The sequence below is a fragment of the Thalassophryne amazonica genome, chromosome 4 (assembly GCF_902500255.1).
Source record: "Thalassophryne amazonica chromosome 4, fThaAma1.1, whole genome shotgun sequence".
Taxonomy (NCBI): domain Eukaryota; kingdom Metazoa; phylum Chordata; class Actinopteri; order Batrachoidiformes; family Batrachoididae; genus Thalassophryne; species Thalassophryne amazonica.
Window position 1 is genome coordinate 101469842 of NC_047106.1, and position 27437 is coordinate 101497278.

At 40.6% G+C, this 27437-nt stretch overlaps 1 protein-coding gene across 1 annotated transcript in view; it reads left to right on the forward strand.

Annotated features, from left to right (window-relative positions):
- The window catches only part of LOC117508571 (integrin-linked protein kinase), a 71302-nt gene extending 44769 nt beyond the window's left edge, over positions 1–26533 (forward strand). Inside the window, exons 4-13 of the mRNA XM_034168361.1 lie at positions 6659–6754; positions 6859–6955; positions 7070–7153; positions 11022–11107; positions 11200–11309; positions 11505–11632; positions 11817–11938; positions 12073–12172; positions 15719–15849; positions 25637–26533. Of these exons, the coding sequence (XP_034024252.1) occupies positions 6659–6754; positions 6859–6955; positions 7070–7153; positions 11022–11107; positions 11200–11309; positions 11505–11632; positions 11817–11938; positions 12073–12172; positions 15719–15849; positions 25637–25786 (1104 nt within the window). The 3' untranslated portion in view covers positions 25787–26533. The remainder of the gene's footprint in view (positions 1–6658; positions 6755–6858; positions 6956–7069; positions 7154–11021; positions 11108–11199; positions 11310–11504; positions 11633–11816; positions 11939–12072; positions 12173–15718; positions 15850–25636) is intronic.
- Positions 26534–27437: the final 904 nt, after the last annotated feature.

Here is a 27437-nt window from a genome sequence, read left to right on the forward strand (position 1 = left end):
GTGGATCTAATCCTGTTGCTAATGTTGACTGTTAAATACACTGGTTCATGATCTGATATGGCACAAGTTCCAATCTCACAAGTTAATACTCTATGCATATCATGCATGAACATTAAGGGCTGAGGAATAATGAGTATAGTCGCGCACTCTATGGTTATTTTCCCTCCAAATGTCAATTATTCCCACTTCTTTCATAAAATTATTAACCTTTCTATAAATATTTTTAGCATCTGGTCTGCCATTTGAGCTGTCAGTCTTTGGTTGTAATCGAATGTTGAAATCATCTCTGCATATTGGAATACCTTGACATTTAGTTGTTTCAAGTACATGCTTGTATATTGACCAGTCACTGCCAGGTGGCATGTATACATTTAACAGACTCACTAATGTTCCCTCCAGTTTACCTGTGACCAAAACTGAATGTCTAATGACCCATCATTAGAGGGACAGCTGTCCTGCCATTAGGTGTGCTAACTACAGCACAATAGTTGCTAATTAGAGCTATTGTTTAGTCACTAGCCTATAGCAGTCTGCCTCTCAGTAGGAGGGGTCTGGTTAGGTTTAAAACTCCAGCTTTTGTTGGCTTCTGTTTTATTCTTCTCTACAAGAGTCAGACAGAAGTCAGACTTCCAGAGCAAGAATTTTAGCTGAGGAAGCGTCTGCGATTTGAAGCGAAATGTCCTCGCGTCAAGCAACCCAGTCCAGTCAAAGATTCAAGCTTCTCTACTATGACCAAAAGGTATCTTCCTTCTTTATCCTTACATTCAGAAATGTATTCAAAATTCACTGCGTTGGACAACAAAATTGTTACTCCTCTACATTTCCCAGAGCTGAGAGAAGAAAAATATACTTTAGAGTATCCCATTTTGTTCAGTTTGACATGCTCGCAATCATCCAGGTGAGTCTCCTGAAGAAATGCTAGCCGGACTTTCTCCCTTTTCAATTGTGATAATATTTTTGATCTCTTAATTGGATTGTGAATCCCATTTATATTTAGTGAAACAAATTTTACAGACCGGGCTGGCATCTGAGTGTCTTAGCAATTAACAGTCATTAAACCTGGCACTCTTCCCTTCCTTACCAAGAACAACAGAGTGTAAAGCAACACAACAAAAAGAACAGAAATGAACATGACTCCCTATGTTGGGGTCTGTGCAGTAGACCCTCATGTGTCCCAGGGGGCGCTCTAAGGCAATGACCCTGCTCCTGTTAACAATGCAGGAGATCCTTATGGCTATGACAGTTTTATGTAAACTCCCATGGTAGAACCTTCAATATTACAATATTTTACTCACCCAGTCAATTCAAACTTATCATATTTCAATCAAAGGGACATTTTCATTCAAAAGACCTCGCCGTCTTAAACCTTTACTCTGTGCTTGGGCTCGGGGATGTTCTCCGGAATGCGCGTAGCTTCTCCTTGTAGCTGGGGTCCCACTCTGAATCGGGTACATTCTTCCTCACGCGTCGGTCCACCCGGGTCCAGGTCATCTGTTGGATGCCTTCCACAAGCGATGTTGGTGTCTGTATGAGCTTGACTGCGTATCCCCGTTTCACCATATCCTCTGCCTCCTCCGCTGCAGTGTCATAAATCATAACTCCATCGCCGTGTCTCGCGCGCAGCCTGGCGGGGAAGAGTGTTTGAAACCGCACGTCTTTCTCTTTTAACACTTTCTGGATTTCGGCGTATTCTCTCCGCTTTCCAGTAATGGCAGGTGGAAAGTCCTGGTCCAAGGTTACTTGTTTATCTTTCCACTTGAAACCTTTTATTTGCCAGGATTTACGCAGCACCATTTCCTTGGTTCGGAAACTTAAAAACTTCACAATAATGGAGCGGGGTGGAGCGCTTGGAGGTGGTATTGATCCCAGGGAGCGATGTGCTTTTTCGATGTGTAACTCCACGTCATTTGGCAGCTGAAGACCCTCACAAAGCAGTTTTTCCACAAAAATTCTCATTTCTGATGCCTCTTTCTCTGCATTTTCACTGACCCCGTAGATCCTCACGTTTTCTCACCTGCCACGGGCCTGCATTAGCTCGATTAGCTGTTCTTCTAACTTCGAGTATAGCTTTAGCAAGCCAGTAGCTACGTCCTCGGTTGTTTGAATTCGTTCTTCGACCTTTTCTATTCGGTTTTCCATCGCCTCTAGTCTGTTATTGACTGAGGAAATGTCACATTTCAACTCTTCAAATTGGCCCCTGCTTTCTTGTCGAAACTGTTTTAGCTCATGTAGGATCTTGGAGTCTGCCATCGTGGGATTTGCTGAGCAGGTGTTGGCTAGCCTTGTCCACGGAACCCAAAACGTGCTTTTCTTTCCCTTCTTCGTGAAAAAAATAGTGTATGGTGATGTCCGGCCCCCCTTTTTAATACTTTATGTATCTGATATTTCTCCTAAGAATGGGCCTTTTTATAAGATTTCTCGGGTTCGCTCAGGAGCCTCTCTACTGTGCTGCCAGCGTCGCGGTGTTCCAACCGGAAGTCCTACTTTTATTTTTTAAGCTCTAGTCATGTTAGAACATTGTGAGCCATTAATTTGATGTCAGGATAATATACCCACTGGTGTTACTCATACAGTTAATACTGCTAAAGAGACAGATGCACAGATAGCAGTTCCCTTTCAACATCATATCCATACATGACATCAGTATCAAATCAAACAGTAACAACTTCTAACACTGATTCAGAGTTGACATAAACCAGTATGTTTGAAAGTAAGGTTTTTTTTTTCTTCAAATGTTGTAGCCATAATGCAACTAGATCGCTAGTGCTATTTTGAGCATATAGTGGATTTTGTAAAACAACTATGGTTGCATCTTTTATGTATAATTTTTTTCACTGTGTGACATCTTGATACTTTGCAAAGCAAAGTATTTGTTATGATCCATAAAGAATTTATTTCCAGAACTCTGTAGGCACCTGTTTCACAGGACGGCAGCAGTTGTGCGGACGTTGTGCGTGTTAAAACGTGTCCGATCTATGGGTGGGATGCGAAAACACCTGCTGTGTAACCCCTTCAGCAGCCCTTGTGTGGTGTTGTTGTCTCCTGTAGAGTTGGTGTGCTACAGATGATGACACATCTACATGGAGTTCTCCTGCTTTTTTTTACGTGTATGCTGGATTTAAGCAATGGTCTAAAAGCATGTCATATTTTCTTGCTGTTTATGCACATTCAGAGAGCGAGCGAGAGCACGAGCACTAAATCGACAGACAAATTACATCACTGAATAACACCTTTCACTATACTTTCTATGTCTGGAAAACACCTGACAGCCATGAAAAATAAAAACGGATTTAAAAAAAAAAAATCATTGCAGGAACTGAAAAAAGTCACATGACTGCTGTTCATTTCAGAAAAGTCAGTCTTTTTTTCCAACTGGAACTCCACACGGTGCTCTGAGTCAGACTCTGGATTATACACTTTATGAAAAACAGGACAAAGCTGATGGTGAGTCCACAATGAACTTAAGGTACTTAAACTCTAGTTCAGACTCTAAGGGCTCCAGCAAAGTAAAAATGAAAACATTTTTGTGCACTTCATCACATTGCACAACTGAACACTAGCTGGGTTGCATTAATGCACTTTTTACTTAGATCAGAATAATTCAACAGGAACACGTGTTGTGATAATGACAAAACGTTGTTGCACTCCTGATTTGCTGACACACTTAAAACTGTGCAGTAAACATGGCATGTGGCATCTGTTCTCGTCTTGTGCAAATGTGCAAATCCACAGCACACATAAAAATGAAAATAGTGGTGGAGAGTATTTTAGGTGATCAGCCATAAATGACAGCCATGATACTCTGCAAATAAGCTATTTTTAACTTTCTTGGCTCTTTACGAAATCGAACGAGTCTGCTTTCACTGGAGTCTTCAGCTAAGTGTTTACAGAGGGTTTTTAAAGTGTAGATTTTATTTAGAGGCACACCATGTTGTACCATGTACCATCATGCAACTGTTTTGTTTTTTTAGATTTTGAAGAAAAAACAGTTCAGATGAAACCAGAATTTGTCAGTAGGTCTTTTTTTTTTATTGTATTTTATTTTTAACATGTAATGCACCTGCGTTCCTACCCTCCTCTGTGATTAGCATTTAGAAAATAGAGTTTTGATATTTGTGAATCATTTCAAAATCATACACATTGTGGATCAACTTTCATGTAATTCATGATTGATGGTGATGCAGGCAGTTCCACAAGGAAATAAAAAGTAAAATATTTCCATATAGTCATTTTCAAATGTGTTTTAAAAGTAAGATACAGTCCCATTCCAAATTTTTTGTCACTCTTCATTTTTAGGGGCATAAGAATATCTTCAGAAATACAGTGCCAATCAAAACATTAGATACGTCCCCGTTCGTGTGTTTATTAAAATAATATTTTTAGGGACTGCACGGTGCTTCTCCTAGTGATTTGGTTTAGTGTGTGCATTCAAAATAATTCTAATCCAATTACATTTGTTCCACAAATCTGATTGGTTAATCGTGTGAGATTTCAGACCATAAAATATTGCACTGACACTCTGTACCCTGACCATGTTGCTATGCAGATTTCAGTAATGGCACTGTCTGCTGAGAGTGAGAGAAACTAGTGCAGCGATGATGATGCCAAAATAGGTGAATTTAATCTATCATACAAATGTATTGATATGGATTCTGATACAGAATTACTCAATGCAGTTGACGAGATGCGGAAATCTGTGGTTCTGCTCACAGAATTTCCAGTTTGGCATGAAGATGCTCCTGCTACGGTAAGCTTCCCCGACCTAATTACTTACAGAAAAATAAACCGTGGAAATGATGGAATTGGATTAGAATGGGAATAACCCCGTTGTGTCTGATGATTTGCGGATGTTAATGCTGGATTTTACAGTCGCAAATTAAGTTTTACAAACTTTTAAACTCAAAACCCCTTCACTCCACATCTTCATCTTGTACGTCCTACCAGCAGATAATGAGTTACCGGCACCGTGAGAGTCGAGCAATGCTCAATGACTATCACTCAAAGTGAGCACGCCCCCAGTTATGCTTAAATTTGATTTAAAACATCTGAAATTAAGAGGTTAGTAAATGAATGTAAGGAATGTAGGGAAAAACTATAGAGACCAAAACTGTTTTTTGTTGTTGTTGTTTGCTTTTTTTGTACCAGCCTGTAAACATGTTTATTTTTGCTCTGAAGTTGGACATTTAAATAAGAGAGAGTGTGGGAGGGATGATGGAGAAGAAGGAAGCTTGAGTGCAAGCCTTCAGAGTAAAGGCCAACGCTGTCAATCTGGCTGGGACCCAAAGCAGTTGAAGAACCCCAGTTAGTCAGTGCTTGTGCCAGACAACCTGTGACAAATTTAAAGTTGTTGATCTCTAGGTTTAGTGCTACTTTTGTTATCGCTGATTTCTATTCCATCTGCAGTTACACTAATAAATAATGCCAGAGACTCCCACTTTTTATTATTATTGTTTATGCACCAGTAACACGTGGAAAAAAAATCTGAGGGGAAACATTGAAATCTGCATCCAGTTTATATTTGTTAAAAAAAAATTTCTGTAAAGGGATGACATTAAATTGAACCCTGTTTATCAAACACAAGAAACATCATTCTAATGATCTTCTGATCATAATTAACATATTAATGTCATGCTTAGCTCTATGAGTGACTGCTGGCACAAAAAAGCCACAGAATTTGCTGTTTGTTACTACCTGAACCTCACTGGGGTCGTCGTCCCCTTTGCCTTCATTGTTATGGCAGATTAACTTTGGCCATCTCTGCTCACTGTATTTGAAATAGAATTTCTCTACAATAAGTTGATAAAGTGTAATCATGCATCACTATGATGCCACTAAAAGTCTATAAATTATAAAATTGTTTGCACATCTGTTGAATTATTGACCCCTCAGACCCACTATTTTACATGAAAACAATGCCAAAGATGTGACCCTGACACAATTCTTTCATCACACGGGGTTGTGCTGGTGTCACTGGCCAATGTTTTGCTCATAAACTTAGAATATTACAAAACCTAAACTGATGTCATCTGAACAAACACTATACAAAATATCTTGTCTGTTGTTGCAGGTTGAAGTTCAGGAATATTAAAGAGGGGAATGATTGGTGATTTTTTCCGTGTTTTTATCTTTTATTTTTATTTTTCCAGAGGCAAACTTGAACCACTTGCAGTTTTTAGTAAGCATCTTGGTTTTATAAAGTAACATGTACAACAGCTAAATATGATAAGGTGACTCAAAGCATGCAGATTTGGATTTAATTTAAATGATTTAATTTAACTAACCAAAATACACATTTCTGCTCATAAAGTTCAAGAAAACAGACAGGGCAACAGTTGACATTAAATGCACTATTGGCAATATATGCAATATATGATTATATTGGAAATTCAGTGTAGGTAGAGTTGTATGGAAGTTGTATGGGTGTTTGTAGTTAGTTAGTGCAGATATATCCCTTTTATCTTGGTGTGTAATGTTTGGATCTGCTCCAGGGTTGTAATTTGGAATTGCTGCCATCCTCCTATCCAGTTTATTAGGCATGTCTCAATAGTTTTGGTATGTGTCCACAGCAAAGACAACCATGTCTGTATTGAAGCCAAACAAGCTCTTAGCACCCCCCCCCCCCCATGAATTACACATAATTCTTTTCTTTCTATTTTAGCTGGTCCAGTGCAAAGCAGACACTAATGCTGCCAATGAACATGGAAATACACCACTTCATTATGCCTGCTTTTGGGGCCAAGAGCAGGTGGCTGAGGTTGGTCCACCCTCTGGTGGTGATCGTAAGGAGGTGTTGATGTGCAATTTCCAGCATTGAAATATTCTGTACTCGTTTTGAAATGTTGCCACACTCTTTCCTAGGATCTTGTAGCTAATGGAGCTCAGGTGAGCATCTGTAACAAATATGGTGAGACACCTTTGGACAAAGCCAAACCTCACCTGCGTGATTTCCTTAGAGGTATCACAAATATCCATCATCACTGATTTAAATTTGTCTGTTGTCTGTTTTTATTTTACTCTACTTTTTCTTTAGATTTATTTCCTCTTTATAATGTGTTTGTCCATCACCCAGAGAAAGCAGAGAAAATGGGACAAAACTTAACCAAAATTCCCTTCAAGGACACATTCTGGAAAGGGACCACAAGAACTCGACCCCGTAAGTCCCAGACAGGCAACTTGATTAATTAAAGAGCTTTCCTTGCTTACTTTCATTACCAAATACTCTACAAGAGGAATATTTGGGGGGTTGTTCAAGGCTAAAGGGTGAAGCTTTTTGAAATTTTCTATTCTCAGAGGTGCAGTTTGGTGTCTGAATTGAGGCCCTCACTGTTTGGGTTATTTGGGTGTTTTAGTGGTATACATCTGTATTTCATGCAGAAATATTGAACTCTTGTATTTACTGCAAGTTTTGTGTGTGTGTATATATATATATATATATATATATATACTCAACAAAAATATAAACGCAACACTTTTGGTTTTGCTCCCATTTTGTATGAGATGAACTCAAAGATCTAAAACTTTTCCACATACACAATATCACCATTTCCCTCAAATATTGTTCACAAACCAGTCTAAATCTGTGATAGTGAGCACTTCTCCTTTGCTGAGATAATCCATCCCACCTCACAGGTGTGCCATATCAAGATGCTGATTAGACACCATGATTAGTGCACAGGTGTGCCTTAGACTGCCCACAATAAAAGGCCACTCTGAAAGGTGCAGTTTTATCACACAGCACAATGCCACAGATGTCGCAAGATTTGAGGGAGCGTGCAATTGGCATGCTGACAGCAGGAATGTCAACCAGAGCTGTTGCTCGTGTATTGAATGTTCATTTCTCTACCATAAGCCGTCTCCAAAGGCGTTTCAGAGAATTTGGCAGTACATCCAACCAGCCTCACAACCGCAGACCACGTGTAACCACACCAGCCCAGGACCTCCACATCCAGCATGTTCACCTCCAAGATCGTCTGAGACCAGCCACTCGGACAGCTGCTGGAACAATCGGTTTGCATAACCAAAGAATTTCTGCACAAACTGTCAGAAACTGTCTCAGGGAAGCTCATCTGCATGCTCGTCGTCCTCATCGGGGTCTCGACCTGACTCCAGTTCGTCGTCGTAACCGATTTGAGTGGGCAAATGCTCACATTCGCTGCTGTTTGGCACTTTGGAGAGGTGTTCTCTTCACGGATGATGCGAAGGAGATGTGTTGCACTGCATGAGGCAAATGGTGGTCACACCAGATACTGACTGGTATCCCCCCCCAATAAAACAAAACTGCACCTTTCAGGGTGGCCTTTTATTGTGGGCAGTCTAAGGCACACCTGTGCACTAATCATGGTGTCTAATCAGCATCTTGATATGGCACACCTGTGAGGTGGGATGGATTATCTCAGCAAAGGAGAAGTGCTCACTATCACAGATTTAGACTGGTTTGTGCACAGTATTTGAGGGAAATGGTGATATTGTGTATGTGGAAAAAGTTTTAGATCGTTGAGTTAATCTCATACAAAATGGGAGCAAACAAGCATATATATATATATATATACTCAACAAAATTATAAACGCAACACTTTTGGTTTATATATATATATATATATATATATATATATATATATATATATATATATATATATATATATATATATATATATATATATATATATATATATATATGACGCAACCGACAGGCGTGAAAAAACTCACGCATGCACACGAAGGTTCAAGCTTGGCTGATGCAAGTGCACAAGATTCAGATCCATATAGTTTTTGCAAAAAATAAAAAGGTCGGATAGTTTTCTACCAGACCTTGTATAGTGAGGAAAATAAGTATTTGAACACCCTGCGGTTTTGCAAGTTCTCCCACTTAGAAATCATGGAGGGGTCTGAAATTTTCATCTCAGGTGCATGTCCACTGTGAGAGACACAATCTTAAAAAAAAAAAATCCAGAAATCACAATGTATGATTTATTTGTATGTTACTGTTGCAAATAAGTATTTGAACACTGACCAACCAGCAAGAATTCTGGCTCTCACAGACCTGTTAATTTTTCTTTAAGAGGTCCTCCTATTCTGCACTCTTTACCTGTATTAATTGCACCTGTTTGAACTTGTTACCTGTATAAAAGACACCTGTTCATGCACTCAATCAATCACACTCCAACCTGTCCACCATAGCCAAGACCAAAGAGCTGTCTAAGGACACCAGGGACAAAACTGTAGACCTGCACAAGGCTGGGATGGACTACAGGACAACAGGCAAGCAGCTTGGTAGAAGACAACAACTGTTATGATTATTTATTAGAAACACAAGAAGAAGAAACACAAGATGACTGTCAATCTCCTTCGGTCTGGGATTCCATGCAAGATCTCACTTTGTGGGGTAAGGATGATTCTGAGAAAGCACAGAACTACACAGGGGGACCTGGTCAATGACCTGAAGAGAGCTGGGACCACAGTCACAAAGATTACATTAGTAACACATGATGCTGTCATGGTTTAAAATACTGCAGGGCAACAAGGTCCCCCTGCTCAAGCCAGCACATGTCCAGGCCCGTTTGAAGTTCACCAGTGACCATCTGGATGATCCAGAGGAGGCATGGGAGAAGGTCATGTGGTCAGATGAGACCAGAATAGAGCTTTTTGGAATCAACTCCATTTACCATGTTTAGAGGATGAGAAGAACCCCAAGAAAACCATCCCAACCGTGAAGCATGGGGGTGGAATCATCATACTCTGGGGGTGCTCTTCTGCAAAGGGGACAGGACGACTGCACCGTATTGAAGGGAGGATGGATGGGGTCATGTATTGTGAGATTTTGGCAAACAACCTCCTTCCCTCAGTAAGAGCATTGAAGATGGGTCATGGCTGGGTCTTCCAGCATGACAATGACCCCAAAGGCAGGGCAACTAAGGAGGGCCTCTGTAAGAAGCATTTCAAGGTCCTGGAGTGGCCTGGCCAGTCTCCAGACCTGAACTCAATAGAAAATCTTTGGAGAGAGCTGAAACTCCAAACCTGAAACATCTCGATTATTAAAAAAATCATACATTGTGATTCCGGATACTTTTTTTTTTAGATTATGTCTCTCACAGTGGACATGCGCCTAAGGTGAAAATTTCAGACCCCTCCATGATTTCTAAGTGGGAGAACTTGCAAAATCGCAGGGTGTTCAAATACTTATTTTCCTCACTGTGTGTGTGTGTGTGTGTGTGTGTGTGTGTGTGTGTGTGTGTGTGTGTGTGTGTGTGTGTGTGTGTATGTATATGTGTGTATATATATATGTGTGTATATATATATAAACTCTTGTGTGCTAAATACGATTCTGCACTTTAAATCTTGTATTGTTGCAGTGACAATAAATTAGATTCTATTCCTTCTGTTGTTGAGTACAAGAAGACACAAATATTGATTAAGCATGACATCCAAAAGCAGATTAAACAGTTTTTTAACAAAATGTGTTGAAAATGCATAACTTTTTTTATAACAAAAATTTAAGTGGTGTTAGCATCTTAAGGCTTTGTATGCACTTTGCATTCAAATACCAAATCAGCGAATATTAAACAGTTACCTTTCACAATGATGTTCTTTACTATGCAGCTTCCACTGCTTTCACATTTGTTGTGAAGCACATTCAGGTATTTATCTTATTTTCCTGCTGTCTGCTACAGAGAAACAGCAGCTTGGAGTGCCAAAGTGCTGGATGCACAAAATGTGTCGTATTTGTCAAGTCTGCAAAATTTTAAATGTTGGACCTAGAATATTCAGCAATGTTTGTATTTTAGATGGTGAGGTTACCTTACCATTTACTGGTTACTAATTAACTAAGTAATACATTGAGTAGTTATCGTTAATTGGTTTTGTAGGAATTATGAAAGCAGGGGGAAAAGTAAGTTCCCTGTTGAGTTCCCAAAAGGTACTAATGTACTCATTGAAACTTCCAACACATTTCTGTCAAATTTTGAAATTCACAAGGTGTGGAACTTTTGTCTGAGGTTTTTCATTGCAGTTATCTTGTGTTTTAGGCAACGGCACTTTGAACAAACATGCAGGTGTCGACTACAGACAGCTCTCTCTCCTGGCTAAAATAAATGACAACCAGTCTGGAGAGGTACATTTATTCTGATATTTTACTGTACTGTATTTCTGTATTACTCTTCATGACATAGTGCATCATTCATTCATCCCCCCTATGTTCTGTAGCTCTGGCAAGGGCGCTGGCAAGGCAATGAAATTGTTGTTAAGGTGTTAAAAGTTCGTGACTGGACAACAAGGAAGAGCAGAGATTTCAATGAGGAGTACCCCAAACTCAGGTTTTTATTCAATTCAGCATGTGTAAGCTCCATATTTTATGTGCTGTTGTGACCATTCATTTGTCTGTCTTTTTTTTGTGTCTGTGTTTTGGAGGGGTTATGTCTTATGTCAACCTCCTATTTATGTCAAATCCTATGTGGATTTGTGTCTGTCTGTCTCTCTCCCATGTCTGTCCCTCATGGGCTTTATCTCAGGATATTTTCCCACCCGAATGTCCTACCCATGTTGGGAGCATGTCAGTCTCCTCCTGCCCCTCACCCTATCATCATCACACACTGGATGCCTTATGGCTCCCTCTACAACGTGCTGCATGAAGGCACCAGTGAGTACTTTAGCTCACAAAGTCCATACTTGTTTCCATGTTTGGTGACTTGCAAGGACTTATGATTTGTTGCACAGCTATGTCATTGCAATGTCATCATGTTCTACAAAATAACAATTTCAGTGTCATTTGGTTTTGTGAAAGTTATAGTACCTAAATCCCCCCCACCCCTACTTTCTGTCAGACTTTGTGGTGGACCAGACACAGGCAGTGAAGTTTGCACTGGACATTGCCTGTGGAATGGCCTTCTTACATACGCTTGAACCAATGATCCCTCGTCACTATTTGAACAGCAAGAGCGTTATGGTAAGAAGTACCTTTCACTTGGTTTCATAAAACTTTCATGGTTATTGTGAAATCATGGTACTTATAAAAATATAAACTTGAGTCATTATGGGAAATGAAATGCTGAACAATTTGACAATGTTCTCACTCTATAGATAGATGAAGACATGACAGCAAGGATTAGCATGGCAGATGTTAAGTTCTCCTTCCAGTGTCCTGGCAGGATGTACTCGCCTGCATGGATTGCCCCTGAGGGTAAGCATCACTCTTACTTGGTCGACTGATATATCAGGCCAATTAATGCCATTTTTCGGTAATCTGCATTGGCCAGTTAAACAGCAGCTGTATGTTGACTGGTCATCACTGCCAGAGCAGTGGATCTTAAGGTGCATTTACACATAAGCAAGACACGTTACGAATGTCATTTTTCTGTCATTCGTGACACATTCCTGACATTCTTAATGTGACTTAACGCATCTGAATAGGTTTCTTAATAGTGCGTGTTGGTGCGTGATATTCTTGATATTCGTGGAGCATGTTTTTGCCTGTCAAAAAATCTTCCACGAATGTCACACACCACACTCATTTCATCTCACATCGTGGAGGTCGCAACTGAGCGTATTGATCCGTCTTAATGAGTATTGATCCTTAATAGAACGTGACAACATTCGTAATGGTTCCTGTGATGGTTCTTGGAGCCCAAACTGTCACGCGTTATTACGAAGTGACACGGAAACTGTCAAGTTTTGACACGACTTGTAACGCGGCGTCACATTTCACGGCGCGCCACGACAAATCAGTTTTCTGTCATGTGCGCACAATTAAACTCGGCTCCAAATGTCGTTCCACAGTTCCTGCTGAAGCTCCTCAGGACGCTCCTGCAGGAGTTCCACCTGCTGTAACCGATGAGCGGGAGAACGAGTCTGAGCAACCAGAGGAGCGAGAGGAGACTCACGTGCAGCCAGACATCTCTGCACCTCCTCCATTTCGGCGGAGGAAGAAGCGCGCGCACAATTAAACCCTGCTCTGCACAACATTGTTTGATTGCTGACACCAAGTCGGCTAAAAGTCCACCTGCTGCATGTGTCTGATGTTTGGGGAAATGCGCGAGACGAGAGCCGCATGATGCCACACATCTGTCGCTGTCCTCCTCCTCCTCTCTGCGCCACTCCATGGCACAGAGCCCAACTACGCATGCAGTCACAGCGTTCTTCTGAAAAACTGGAGCGATCTGAATTCGGTTGGATGAATATGGGTGTGTGTGTGGAGACAATTCACCTCGTTCACAACGTGACAGAACTTAACGATGCGCTGTTACGCGCAACACTATTCTTGACCGTGCATAATGGTTCCTGATAATTCTCCGGCAACGTGTGCCATTAATCGTAATGTGTGGTAACAGGTTGCAGCAGTTCCTGAGGACACCTGATGCCTCTGCCCCGAATCATCACATTCGTGATCAGCGGCCAAGAATGTGGACTTCGTGGCATTCGTGACTTGTCGTCATGTGTAAACATAGCATTAGCTTCATGATGGGAATTTGGCTGCATTTTGTCCTGGCTGCAGAGAACATTTCAGTCAGTCAGTGGAAAGAGTGACGAGAGACAGAATGCCGTGGTCAGAGGATATGACAGTCTCCACTTAAAACTTTAATCAAGCAAAGAAAATGTTATTTTGTGAGTGTTTCACAGCAGTTAAGCTATAAAACAAAAACATGGACACAGTGTGGCAAGTTTTTCTTCCTTCTTTCTGTAGCTGGTTGTGGGAGTTGTGTGTGAGTGTGTACGCACCATGGTAGAGCCCAACTGATACCAATATTAAGGAGAAAAAAATTTAAATATAATAAAGTGAACAGATAAAATGTCTCACTTAAACAACTTTTGCTTTTTATTTTTAGTGCATTATACAATAATAGTAGCAGTAATAAAGACTGCAGCTAGTCTTGCTGTTTTTCACTTGTTCCTGCAATTTTGTTACAAAACAAAAAACAAAACCTAAAACCATCACAACTTGCATTGCAACTTCTTTGGAAAAGCTGCCACAACAGTAAGTTCCTTCCGCTCCAAGGTGGAGATGCATGTTGATTTGGCACAACGTTTACACCGGCTGCCCTTCCTGACACACCTCCACATTACATGGAGAAATTTGGTAGGGGTGGGGTTTGAACCGGGAACCTTCCGCACTGAAACCAAGTGCACTAACCACTTGAAAATATCAAGACATTGTAGCAGCTTCCTAGAAAAATTTGAAGTAGAAAAAAATTATTGTTGGCGCTCCTCTCTGCATCCCTTGCATCAATTTTTCCAAACTATGAGCAGACATCTTTGCTGACTAAGTACATTACCAGTGTTGTGATAAAATGCAAATAAAGTTAGCTTGGAACTTGTGATGTGCATAATTGAGCAAGTCTCTTTCATCCATTTCATCTAAACAATTTACTATTGGTAAGTGAGAAATGTTGCATGGTGTCAGAACAGTGTGTACATCGTCTTCACAACAGAAGATTGAGCACACAATGTCCCCATTTCCGAGATGGATTGAGCTTCAAGTACATATATGCTGCTGTCTGTTAACTTCTGAGTCATTTTTAAATAGTTTGAGAAACACTTTGAAGGTAGAATATGTTAATAATTTTAAATGTGATGTTGTCATTCTGTTGGTTGCTCCCATTTGTTCGGGGTCACCACAGTGAACCCAGAACAGATCTGCATTGGGATTTGATACAAATTTTACACCGGATGCCCTTCCCGATGCAACTCTAATTTTACCTGGAAAACACACACAGCCCCTGGTCTTCTGAAGAGGTCTCCCATCTAAGGACTAACCAGGACCTACTCTGTGTAGCGTCTGAAATCTGACAGAATCAGACTTGCACAGAACAGACTTTGTCAATGTGCTCATGGACCACAGGGGTTGCTCATGGATCAAGAGTGGTCCGCAGACTACTCATTGAGAAAGGGTGTTGTAATTGTAATGCTAACTAGATATGATCACTGTTGTCTATTTATCTGTTGGAGCAGGGTATTTCATAAGGTTGTGAACACATTTAGGGTGCTTTCATGCAGACCTTGTTTCATGCAAAACAAGCCAACAGTGAAATCTGTCTCATACCACATACAAAGGACCAAAATTTGGTTTGATCAAAAGATGTCATTTTGGTCTGGATCAAACTGACAGTCTGGTGCATTTGCAGTGGAGAAACACTTATTTGGAAGGTTTAGACCTTCTGAAAAATTATTGGAAGGAGGCAGGTTATCCATTAATCATTAGAAGAAGTAAGGAAGCAAGGGTTATTCAAATATTTTTCCTGATTAAAACTGTGTGACTCTGTCCTCCTGTTCTCATTAACGATAAAACTTCTGCTATGTGTGTTGCTGTGGCAGGTGGTAAAGCGTGAAAATATTTGACTATTTGGCACCAAGTATCAGTGTGCAGCTAGTAAAAATACCATGCCACCAGTGCAGCTTATCGTCTGAAAATGGGAATTCAGTGAGAAATTTATGGTCCTACAGACCCGGGACTGGGATTTCAGAGTAAAATTGGGACGTTGGCTACTGAGCTCATTGACTGGACTTGGACTATTAGCCGACAAATGCAAATGGTGATTATTTATACAAATGATGTACAGAATCCATTCATTTTTCTCCATTCAAATGAAACTTTTTTGTCCATGTTCAAACTGAAAAATGCATCAAATTGACATCAGTTATCAGTCATGTGCACATGTGTGTGTGTGTGTGTGTGTGGCTCACTGCGTGGTTTGCTTTGGCCTTAACATGTCACTATCCTCACTGTGCTTAGCTCTGCAGAAGAAGCCAGAAGAGATCAACCGTCGTTCAGCAGATATGTGGAGTTTTGCTGTCCTGCTGTGGGAGTTGGTGACTAGAGAGGTGCCCTTTGCTGACCTCTCTAACATGGAGATAGGCATGAAGGTCAGAAGTGTCCCTGAATGGCTCATCCAACTAATAGTCCATGAGCTAGTAGTCAATTCTGACCTAATCATTACCACTTCAGTTGACTAAACAGAACTTACCATCCAGTCTCAAGGTACCATGACCTACACAAACATGTATGGTGGCCGTCCCAGGGCGGTAGTTATAACCCAGTAGGGATCAATGAAGAATTACACAGGGGTCAAAATTTTAAAATGTTGCAATCATATTGAAAGTAATACCACATTAATTGTCTGATTAAAAAGACCGCAAAAAGGTAATAGTTTGGACTATCTCTGACTGAATGTTTTGGGGGTAAAAACAGCAAAAATGGTGACAAAGGTCAGTTTTAGTTTGTAGGGGTGAAAAGTTAAAATTGGTCCAATTTTGGCAAAAAGTGATGAAAATTATTGGTTGAGCTAATAAGATGAACAAGGTCAACGCCCACTGGATTGTATGATATGACATATGTTGACGCGTAACGCCGTAATTAAGCATGACAGAAGATGCAAAGTATTCCTTTGTAAAACTTTGTTAGCTCAACCAACCATTTGCATCACTTTTTACCAAAACTGGAGCAACTTTAACTTTTGACCCTTGTACAAACTGAAATTGACCTTTATCACCATTTGTGTGTGTGTGTGTGTGTGTGTGTGTGTGTGTTTCTGGAATCTTTATGATCGGAGAAATATGTGATATACTTTTCAAAGTGATTGGAGCATTTTTAAATTTTGACCCCTGTGTAATTCTTCGTTGACCCCTACCTGGCTACAGCTACCAACCTGGAGGAGAGGTAGTGGTTCAAACCCCAGGCTGACCAGAAATCACTTGGGGCCCTTGGGCAAGCTCCTTAATCCCTGAGTTGCTCCCGGTGTGTAGTGAGCGCCTTGCATGGCAGCATCCTGACATCGGTGTGTGTTGTGTGAATGGGTGAATGTGAGGCATAATTGTAAAGCACTTTGAGCATTTGATGCAGATGGAAAAGCGTTGTATAAATGCAGTCCATTTTCCATTAGGTGTGGCCATCATTTTTGTGTAAGCCATGGTATACTGAGGCTGGATTGTAAATGTTTAGTAGTCTTAAGTGGTACTGAAAACCTGCTTGGCCCATGGACTGTAAGTAACAAAGGCTTACAGACAAGTTCTGTTATTGTCTATAAACAAAGAATGTACAAGTTTTGCCTCCTACACTATTTCAATAGCAAGCAAGATGCTCATATAAATTGCATATCTCCTTAAAGCTTTGAATGTTCTCTGTCATGCAGTGTCATTACTTTCCATGTTAGTTGCCTACCCTATGATCAAACATTTTTGTATCTTGCCGGTGGAGAAATCTGGTGTCTTCTCTTGGCACCAGCGATATATAGCTGTTTACCCTCTGCATGATTAGTGTAAAGTGTCCCTTCAGGTGTTTGTTCAGCTTGAGGAAAAAGGAAATAGAGGGCATGAGATCCTGACTTACGGCAAGTGTGGTAAGATTTAAGCCACTGTAATGCATCCTCTGTTGACTTGTGTGGATGAGCGTTGTCATGCTGAAAAATTTGGACTTTTCCAGCATGAGTATGTTTCAAGCACATGCGCAGGTTTTGTAGAGTGTACACATTATTGGTCAACTGATTATTGGTGCTGATACTGAACATTTTTGTGGTTGTGATTATTGGTCTTTCAAAGTCAATTTGCCAATAAGACTAATTCATCTTAAAATGCGCTACAGCTGCAGTCACTTCAGCCCTTCTCTCCCTTTTTCTTCTGAAATATTGACCTAACAGTGTACTGATCCACATTTATGAAACGCTGTCCCCATGCCATGATGTATACATGCGTTTTCCGGCCACCAGCAGCCAGAGGAGACAACGCAAAGCTAATTACCAAAGTTGACGTTTTATATGAATTAATGTAAGATTTGGCAGATGGCAAACTTCAGTTTGACACAACATTGAAGGTGTGAGGTTGAAAGTGTGTTTATAAAAAACAACTCTTACTGAGCTGTAAGCACAGTATATTAACCACCTGGAGTCCAGGGTATAATTGGCCTTTTTTGACCACTTTTAGTTTTACCTTCATAATTTACCTTAAAAAAACTTTACTTTGCCTTGTTTGGTGTCTTTTTTAACACAACCTCACCTGTGTGACTTTACAGTTTTTCTTTCATTCTCACTGTATTAACACAATGAACCTAAATTCACACAAAAACATAAACTCCAAAACCCATTTTATAACTTAGAATGCAAATATAAATTGTCAATTTCAAAAAACATATGTACAAATGTAGCAAACAACAGTTGCATAAAACTATTAAAATGCAGGAAATACTTCAGGCGTTTTTTTTTTTTGTTTTTTTTTTTTACAACTATTTACAAAACAGTAAGATGCCACACACATTATTTGTGGCACTCAGAAAAACAATTCCTGTCCAACACAACACCTCTTTCTTGTGTTGGATATGTCACAGGCCTGACTGTCATTCCTTCTGTTGTCCACCTGTAGGCAGTGGTGGTACCTCAATTTGTCTTTGGTGGCTTTTTTCCCCTTAGCAACACCCCCATGTGGGGATATTGATTAATCCGTGTGGATTTTGATTGGTTTACATCATGCATTTTGCAGCAATGAAAGGGAAGTTCAAGGTCAAAGACAGGAAAAATCGTGGAAAATTGGAAAAAATCCCTATCTTTAACATTGACTGAATTTTCAAAAATTTAAAACTGTGAAAAATATCAAATTTCTTTCATATTTGAGAGCATTATGTAGGATGCTATCCTTTATCGACTGACAGTCTGATCCAGTGTCGCCAACCAAACAGTCCCCTCTAAAAAGTCCACATTGCCTTCACTGCACATACGTCATTTTGGACCATAGCAGCATGTCTGAGTCTGACTCTTAACACCCAAAGTGATCAAGGGAATAATGTGATTATTAACCATCAGATGACAAGGTAAAACCTCTTAAATCATTCTAAAGTCAATTTTAAGCAGAAACACGGCGATGATGAATCGCTACTGCCGTTCCGAAATGATGTAGGCGCAGCAGCAGCACATCAGACTCAGACCTGCTGCTATGGTGCTCTGAGCGGTCCCCTGCCGTTTATTATGAAATAATGCTGACTTTATGTGGAAATGATTGTTGTACAAAAGCTTCAGATATCTGTCACTAAGACAGATGATGACTGGAGTGCAGTTTTAAGCAGAAACAAGGTGATAAATAGTGTACCGCTGCTGACGTCCAGAAATGACGTTGCTGTGTTTCAAAATGACGCATGTGCAGTGAAGGCAGGGCAGGCCATTTTTTTTTTTTTTTTGGGGGGGGGGGGGGGGGGGGGGGTCGATTGGCGACACCAGATTGCAGATTTTGTGGCCATTTGAATTTAACATTGAAAAACCCATTTAATGTTAATTAAACATTATGTCTTAGTCAAACATTCCCCAATCACTCTCATATTTTAAAGTGAGGTGCAGACTGGCACTCACTATAACCTGACAAAGTTTGATCTGGATTGTGGATTTTGGGTACATTTGAATTTAATATTGAAAAGCTCTTTTGGTGTGCATTTTGCATTATATCTCAATCAAACCTGCCTCAGTCACTCATTTTTCTGGATGGAGGCTCCAATTTTATGCCTGTCTGTCTGTCTTCCCGCTATCAGTTAGAAACCAAGTGCCAAAAAGCAATGACAAATCTGTGAAAATTACCTGAAAAAAGAAAAAAAAACCTGACAACACCGCAAAAAAAAACTTTCATTCAAATGCATGATCTAAATACATACACTTGACATTTGATCACATCTAATTTAGCTTATGAAAAGCCAAAATCTTCTAACAGAACTTTGACCTTGAAATTTTTTTTATCCAAGTAAAATTTTGTGTACAGCCCCAATTCCAATGAAGTTGGGACGTTGTGTAAAATGTAAATACAAACAGAATACAATGATTTGCAAATCCTCTTCAACCTATATTGAATTGAATACACCACAAAGACAAGACATTTAATGTTCAAACTGATGAACTTTTATTTCTGTGTAGGCTCTCAGTTGTCCAGGTGGTTTCCATAGTAGAGAAGCTTGAATCTTCGACTGGACTGGGTTGCTTGACGCGAGGACGTTTCGCTTCAAATCGCAGAAGCTTCCTCAGCTAAAATTCTTGCTCTGGTAGTCTGACTTCTGTCTTGACTCTTGTAGAGAAGAAAATACAGAAGCCGACAAAAGCTGGAGTTTTTTAAACCTAACCAGACCCCTCCTACCAAGAGGCAGACTGCTATATGCTAGTGACTAAACAATAGCTCTAATTAGCACCTGTTGTGCTCTAGTTAGCACCCTCTTAATGACAGGGCAGCTGTCCCTCCTAATGATGGGACGGAAGCCTCTCCTAATGGCTCCCTTGACGACTCTCCTGATGACGTGAATGACTCATTACCATGAACAAAAGACTGAAACTGCTTTAACCTGAGTACCCCATTGTAAACAGGGGACAAAGCGTGTCTCAGACCCCTCCCCGGTTAAGGCTGGGTTTCAACTGTTTCACAAAGAATGCTTCCTTGACACCTCTCTCAAACCATTTCTTCTCTCTGGCTAAGATTTTAACTTCCTTGTCCTCAAACGTATGGTTAGTGTCTTTGAGGTGGAGATGAACTGCAGACTGAGGTGCATTTGCGCCCTCTCTGCGGTGCTGGTATAGCCTTTTGTGTAAAGGTTGCTTAGTCTCACCTATGTAGTGTTCATTACAGTTTTCCTGACATCTGATAGAATACACTACATTGCTCTGTTTGTAACTAGGGATCCTGTCCTTAGGGTGAACTAATTTCTGTCTCAAGGTGTTAACCGGTTTAAAGTAAACTGGGATTTTGTGCTGTCTGAAGATCCTCTGTAGTTTTTCCCCTACTCCTGCTAAATAAGGGAGAGACACTCCTCCTCTTCTTGTCTCCGTCTCCTGTCTATCTGGTCTCTGTTTTCTGGGACTTCTGCACTTTGTCCAGGGACCATCGTGGGTACCCACATACTGTGAGGGCTTTCCGTACAAGTTGTTGTTCTTTAGCCCTTCCCTCTGCAGTTGTGGGCACCTGTAGGGCTCTGTGTTGAAGTGTCCTGATCACCCCGAGCTTGTGTTCAAGGGGGTGGTTTGAGCCAAAGAACTGATATTGGTCAGTGTGAGTGGGTTTTCTGTAAACCCCTGTCTGGAGCTGCCTGTTCTCTCCAATCATAACATCACAGTCCAAGAAGGCTAAATGGTTATTTCTGGCATCCTCACGTGTGAACTTGATATTGGAATCCACTGAGTTGATGTGTTCTGTAAAGTCCTCAACCTCCTGTTGCTTGATTTTAACCCATGTGTCATCGACATATCTGAACCAGTGACTGGGAGAGATGCCCATGAAAGACGTCAAGGTTGTCTTCTCCACTCGTTTCATGTACAGATTAGCCACAATGGGGGATACCGGAGACCCCATCGCACAACCATGGATCTGCCTGTAGTAATTCCCCCGAAACAGGAAATGCGTGGTGTTAAGACAGATCTCCAAGAGTTGGCAGATGTGGTCTGGTGTGAGTTTGGTCCTTTCAAGTAAAGACACATCCTCCAGCAGTCTCTGCCTCACCGCTGAGATGGCCTCAGCGGTGGGGATGCAGGTGAACAACGATGTCACATCAAATGACACCATAGTTTCATCTGCCTCCATCTGCAGGTCCTTGATCTTGTTCACAAAATCTTGTGTGTTCTCCACATGGTGGTCTGAGTTACCCACTAGGGGAGCCAAAATCCACTTGAGGTGCTTGGCCAAATTGTATGTGATGGAATGTGTGCTACATACAATAGGCCTGAGTGGCACGTCCTGTTTGTGGATTTTGGGCAGTCCATAGATGCATGGAGTGGCGTCCCCAGGGTACAGTCTGTAGTATGTCTGCCTATTGATGAGTCCCTCTTTCTCCAGGTTTTGGAGGTAGCTAATGATTTTCTTCTTGTAGCCGCTCGTGGGGTCTCTCTTCAGACGTTCGTAAGTACTGGAGTCACTGAGCAAGTTGTTGATCTTGGCCTCGTAGTCCGATGTGTTTGGGAGTCCGAAGCGTTTGGGAACTGAGGACACTAATTGTTGAAGCTTTGTAGGTGGAATTCTTTCCCATTCTTGCTTGATGTATGACTTCGGTTGTTCAACAGTCCGGAGTCTCCATTGTCGTATTTTGAGCTTCATAATGCGCTACACATTTTCAATGGGCGACAGGTCTGGACTGCAGGCAGACCAGTCTAGTACCTGCAGTCTTTTACTACGAAGCCACGCTGTTGTAACACGTGCAGAATGTGCCTTGGCATTGTCTTGCTGAAATAAGCAGGGACGTCCCTGAAAAAGAAAGACGTTGCTTGGATGGCAGCATGTGTTGCTCCAAAACCTGGATGTACCTTTCAGCACTGATGGTGCCATCACAGATATGTAAGTTGCCCATGCCATGGGCACTAACACACCCCTATACCATCACAGATGCTGGCTTTTAAACTTTGCACTGGTAACAGTCTGGATGGTCTTTTTCCTCTTTTGTCCAGAGGAAACAACGTCCATGATTTCCAAAAACAATTTGAAATGTGGACTAATCAGACCACAGCACACTTTTCCACTTTGCATCTGTCCATTTCAAATGAGCTTGGTCCCAGAGAAGGTGGCTGCATTTCTGGATGTTGTTGATGTATGGCTTTCGCTTTGCATGGTAGAGTTTTAACTTGCACTTGTAGATGTAGTGGTGAACTGTATTAACTGACAATGGTTTTCTGAAGTGTTCCTGAGCCCACGTGGTAAGATCCTTTACATAATGATGCCGGTTTTTAATGCAGTGCCGCCTGAGGGATTGAAGGTCACGGGCATTCAATGTTGGTTTTCGGCCTTGCTGCATACATGTAGAAAGTTCTCCAGATTCTCTGAATTTTCTGATTATATTATGGACTGTAGATGATGGAATCCCTAAATTCCTTGCAATTGAACATTGAGAAACATTGTTCTTAAATTGCTGGACTATTTTTTTCATGCATTTCAGAAAATGATGATCCTCGCCCCATCTTTGCTTGTGAACGGCTGAGACTTTTGGGGATGCTCCTTTTGTACCCAATCATGAGTGTCCTCAGTTCCCAAACATTTATTGAGTGTTGGTAGAAGAAAAGGTGATGCAACACAGTGGTAAACATACCACTGTCCCAACTTTTTTGAAACCTGTTGCAGGCATCCATTTCAAAATGAGCAAATATTTGCACAAAAACAATAAAGTTTGTCGGTTTGCACATTAAATATCTTTGTGGTGTATTCAATTTAATATAGGTTGAAGAGGATTTGCAAATCATTGTATTCTGTTTTTATTTACATTTTGAGAGTGGCTATACGCCCAAGCGTTGGGTCAATAAAGTAAATACGCGAGCATATACGCCCAACCACAACCGACCAATGAGCGAAGCGAGCTTGTAAGATCACTTCTGGTTTCAACGCGGGAGGGGAAAAAGGCGGATATTTTTTTGCCGGCTGCGGGAAGGTTAGCAGCCCGCGGAGGAGCTGTGATCTAAAGCGGTTCTGTTTGGCTCATCACACCCAGAGAACAGTGTCAAACTAACACCATCTTACAGCCAACAAGCAGCATTTTGTTCAAAAACTGTTTTGTTGTTGTTAACAGGCTTCCGTTCAGAATGCTTATGAAGTTTGTCTGTTTTCATCCATTGCGGTGTTTTCGCAGTAGTTAAAGACTGCGCCGTTAAATGTGTCAAACACGCCGCAATAGAGCCTTAAAAAGTGGTGTAAAAAATGTAGTTTAGATGCACAAAACATGTCAAATACACGATCACGGTTGGGCGAATAAGATAAGATATTATATTTATCTGCCCAACGGTTGTGCATGTAACGTTCAATGTATGACTTATCTGCCCAACGGTTGGGCGAATAAGGTAGGACATTATATTTATTTGCCCAGCGGTTGGGCGTATAGCCTTTGCCTTACATTTGACACCACGTCCCAACTTCATTGGAATTGGGGTTGTAATTGGAAACTAGTGATGGCAGAGGTTTGAACTCTAGTGGGTTTTTTTTTTGTTTGTTTTTTTTTACATTTCAACTCCAGTGTTGGATATTCTTGAGACTTAAAAGTTAATTGCTCTTTAGTTGCATTTATATGCTTTATTATACCAGTGGCATAAAATGGTCTTAAAATTGCATAAACAATATTGTGACCTTATCTTTTATCACAACTTTCTTGTTTTTAACAATGCCCCAACCACAACACTAACTGATTTGTTAGATGTTGTGAGTTCAGCCTATCAATGCTCAAGGCTACTGTTACACAGACTGGCATAGAAGAAGGTACTGCACAGACTGGAGTGGTTTGGTTATATTTATTTGTTCTTTCATTTGTTTAACTTCGTAATAATGCTCATATAGCTCCTTGCACTTTTTGTGTGAAGGTCATATTTAAAGGTTCTGTGAATTAAACATGCTATAAGGTCATAGTTATCAAACTGTGGTACACAAGCTCCTTCTGGTGGTGCACTGAGTTAACCGAACAAACTGTTTTGTTTTTTTATGTATAATTAAGTCACCTTCTTTTAATTCAAAGAAGGTAGAAGGTTAAGACTAACTCAACAACTTTTCATCAACACAATGCAACCAAATGGAGCAAAGTATCATCATTAAGGTTTCAACGGTTTTATGGCTTTGACACTTAAATGAAACTGATCTGACACCACTCTCTGCTGATTTATAACGTCCACCAGTCTGGATCCGGATCACCTCCAAATTTCAGTGGAGTCTTCCATGCTGTAATATCTATCTATGGTGCAAATTTGGTGAGAATCTATGGAGTAGCTTTCTGCTATTTTGAACTGTTGTGTTGTAACCAAGATCCCACAGTGCAGCAGGCGAGCCAAGATGTGCAAATCACGCTTTGCAAGCCTCATTTCTTCGTACACTTTAATTCTTACAAGAAGTTTTTCCTCACCACTGTTGCCACTGTGTTTCCTCCAGGGGTGGATAAGGTTAGACCTTAGCTTTGTGGTGACTATGTTGTGATTTGTCACTATATAAATACATTGAATTGAATTAAATTATTTTAATTCTGGTTGTAATTGTACTTAAAAAGCCAAATGTTTTCTAACGTGGTACGCATTGTTTAAAGATTGAAAACAACTGCTATAAGGCATTTCAAGAAAGTCTATTAAGAGTTTATTTTAAATTTTAACACCGTTTTGGCACTTTTTCACTGCAGGCAAATATCTGTTTCAAATATGTTGTTGTTCTACAAATCGGTATTGGCCCTGAAAAAGTCATATCAGTCAGAGTTCACAGTGTCGCCATGTTACAAAAATTCTTTGAGGACCATGCCATTGCACCCTCACTTGACACTGTACATCTGTGGCTGTTATGGGGTGCCTGCGAGGGGCCTGGTCATGCAGACACGTCGTGGCCAGATTTTTCCCCTTCAGACTCCTTGCCCACCTCCTTGACTGTACTGATGTACACAAGCGTCACAATAGAAGTTACTCATTTCTCAATTAAATGTCAAACGGTGCACAACCCTTGGCTGTGAGGAATTCAGTAGCCGCATGTTGTTTCAAGCATATGCTCATGTACGTCACTGTTTTTTTACTGACTACTGTGCGCTTGTGCTGCATTGAAGCAAACAGTGTTGCGATAATTAAAAGATTATTCTCATACCGGTTTCACCTTGATGGCTTGCTTGTTATTGAAATAATTGTGTTGGGAGATGGAACTTTTCAGCTGACCCCCTTATCATTTATACAGTGGAGTTGATGGATTCATTTTATTTTACTTTGACTTACAGATTGCCCTGGAAGGTTTGAGACCCACTATCCCACCAGGCATCTCGCCACACATATGCAAGCTCATGAAGATATGCATGAACGAAGACCCAGCAAAGCGGCCTAAATTTGACATGATTGTGCCAATTCTGGAAAAAATGCAGGACAAATGAAAACGCTCTTTGCTCTGTTATTGAACTAGGTATGTTATCCCAGATGTCCTTCTGATGTGGTGGTGCTTACCAGTATTGCCTTAAACTCTTAGTCTGCCGCAAACACCACTGTAGCTTCTGTTTCTGATTTGAATTCAGCAGCAGCAACTTATTTTATATTTTTGTTTTTCATTATCATGTGTCAGGATTTTGTTGTCTATTTTATCTTATGCTGATGCCGACTTTTAGTTAAACGTCAGCTATTCATTTTCTAATCTGCAATCATCTGGGCAAAGTACAATCTTCTTTAAATGACTGAATAACCTGTGGAGATCAGTATGAATGCCTGCTGCATGGATTTATTCAATTTAAACCCTTGTTTTTTTTTTGGGGGGGGGGGGCTTAGAGTGGGCTCTAATAAAAATTACTCCAAGCAAACCGCTCCCCTATAAATCAAGGTTTGTAATAAAATATGGTACCCAGAGCTTCTTTTGGGAAAATGAACTTAAACACAACTGAGGAAGCTTGGCAAACAATTTAAATGTAAAATTATGAAGAAACTATATGACTTAGTTGTGAGAGTACCGCACTTCTTGTTGTAAGTGATCTCGGGTACATGTAAAGCTTTTTTCTCGAGAGTTATTCAAAAATTCTGTTAAACAGGCTAAGCTAAAATGCTTTGGTGAAGCACATGTAGTGCTTAACATGGGGATCTCTGTTTTGCAAATACATTGCAGATTATCTCACATAAATTGTAATTATGTAATCCATTGGTGTACTGAAATGCTATAATCCAGTTTCTTTTCCCAGCAAACTGTATTTTAAAGATACTTGGTTATGCAGGATATTTACATTGTTAGCCATGTTGTCCAACAACTGTAGTAAATTTCTAAAAGTTGTTCTGCTCAGCCACAAGTAACAGCGAGTACTCTGTTTAAAGTATCGAGAATGTACAGTACATCCGGAAAGTATTCACAGTGCTTAACGTTTTCCACATTTTATGTTACAGCCATATTCCAAAATGCATGAAATTCTCACCCCCCCCCCCCCCTCAAAATTCTACACACACTACCGTATAATGAATATGTGAAAACAGGTTTTTTTTTTTTTGTTTTTTTTTTGTTGCAAATTTATTAAAAAAAAGAAATCACCTGTACATAAATATTCACAGCCTTTGCCATGAAGCACAGTATTGAGCTCAGGTGCACCCTGTTTCCATTGATCATCCTTGAGATGTTTCTACAGCTTGGAGTCAACATGGGGTAAATTCAGTTGATGAGACATGATTTGGAAAGGCACACCCCTGTTTACATATAAGGTTCCACAGTTGACAGTGCATGTCAGAGCACAAACCAAGCATGAAGTCAAAGGAATTGTCTGTAGACCTCTGAGACAGGATTGTCTCGAGGCACAAGGGTACAGAAACATTTCTGCTGCTTTGAAGGTTCCAATGAGCCCAGTGGCCTCCATCAAATGTAAATGAAAGCTCCATTCCTCAGTGGTGAGAGGAGAACCTTCCAGAAGGAAAACCATCTCTGCAGCAATCCACCAATCAGGTCTGTATGGCAGAGTGGCCAGACGGAAGCCACTCCTTAGCAAAAGGCACATGATGGACTCTCAGACCATGAGAAACAAAATTCTCTGGTCTGATGAGAGAAAGAGCAGGAACTGG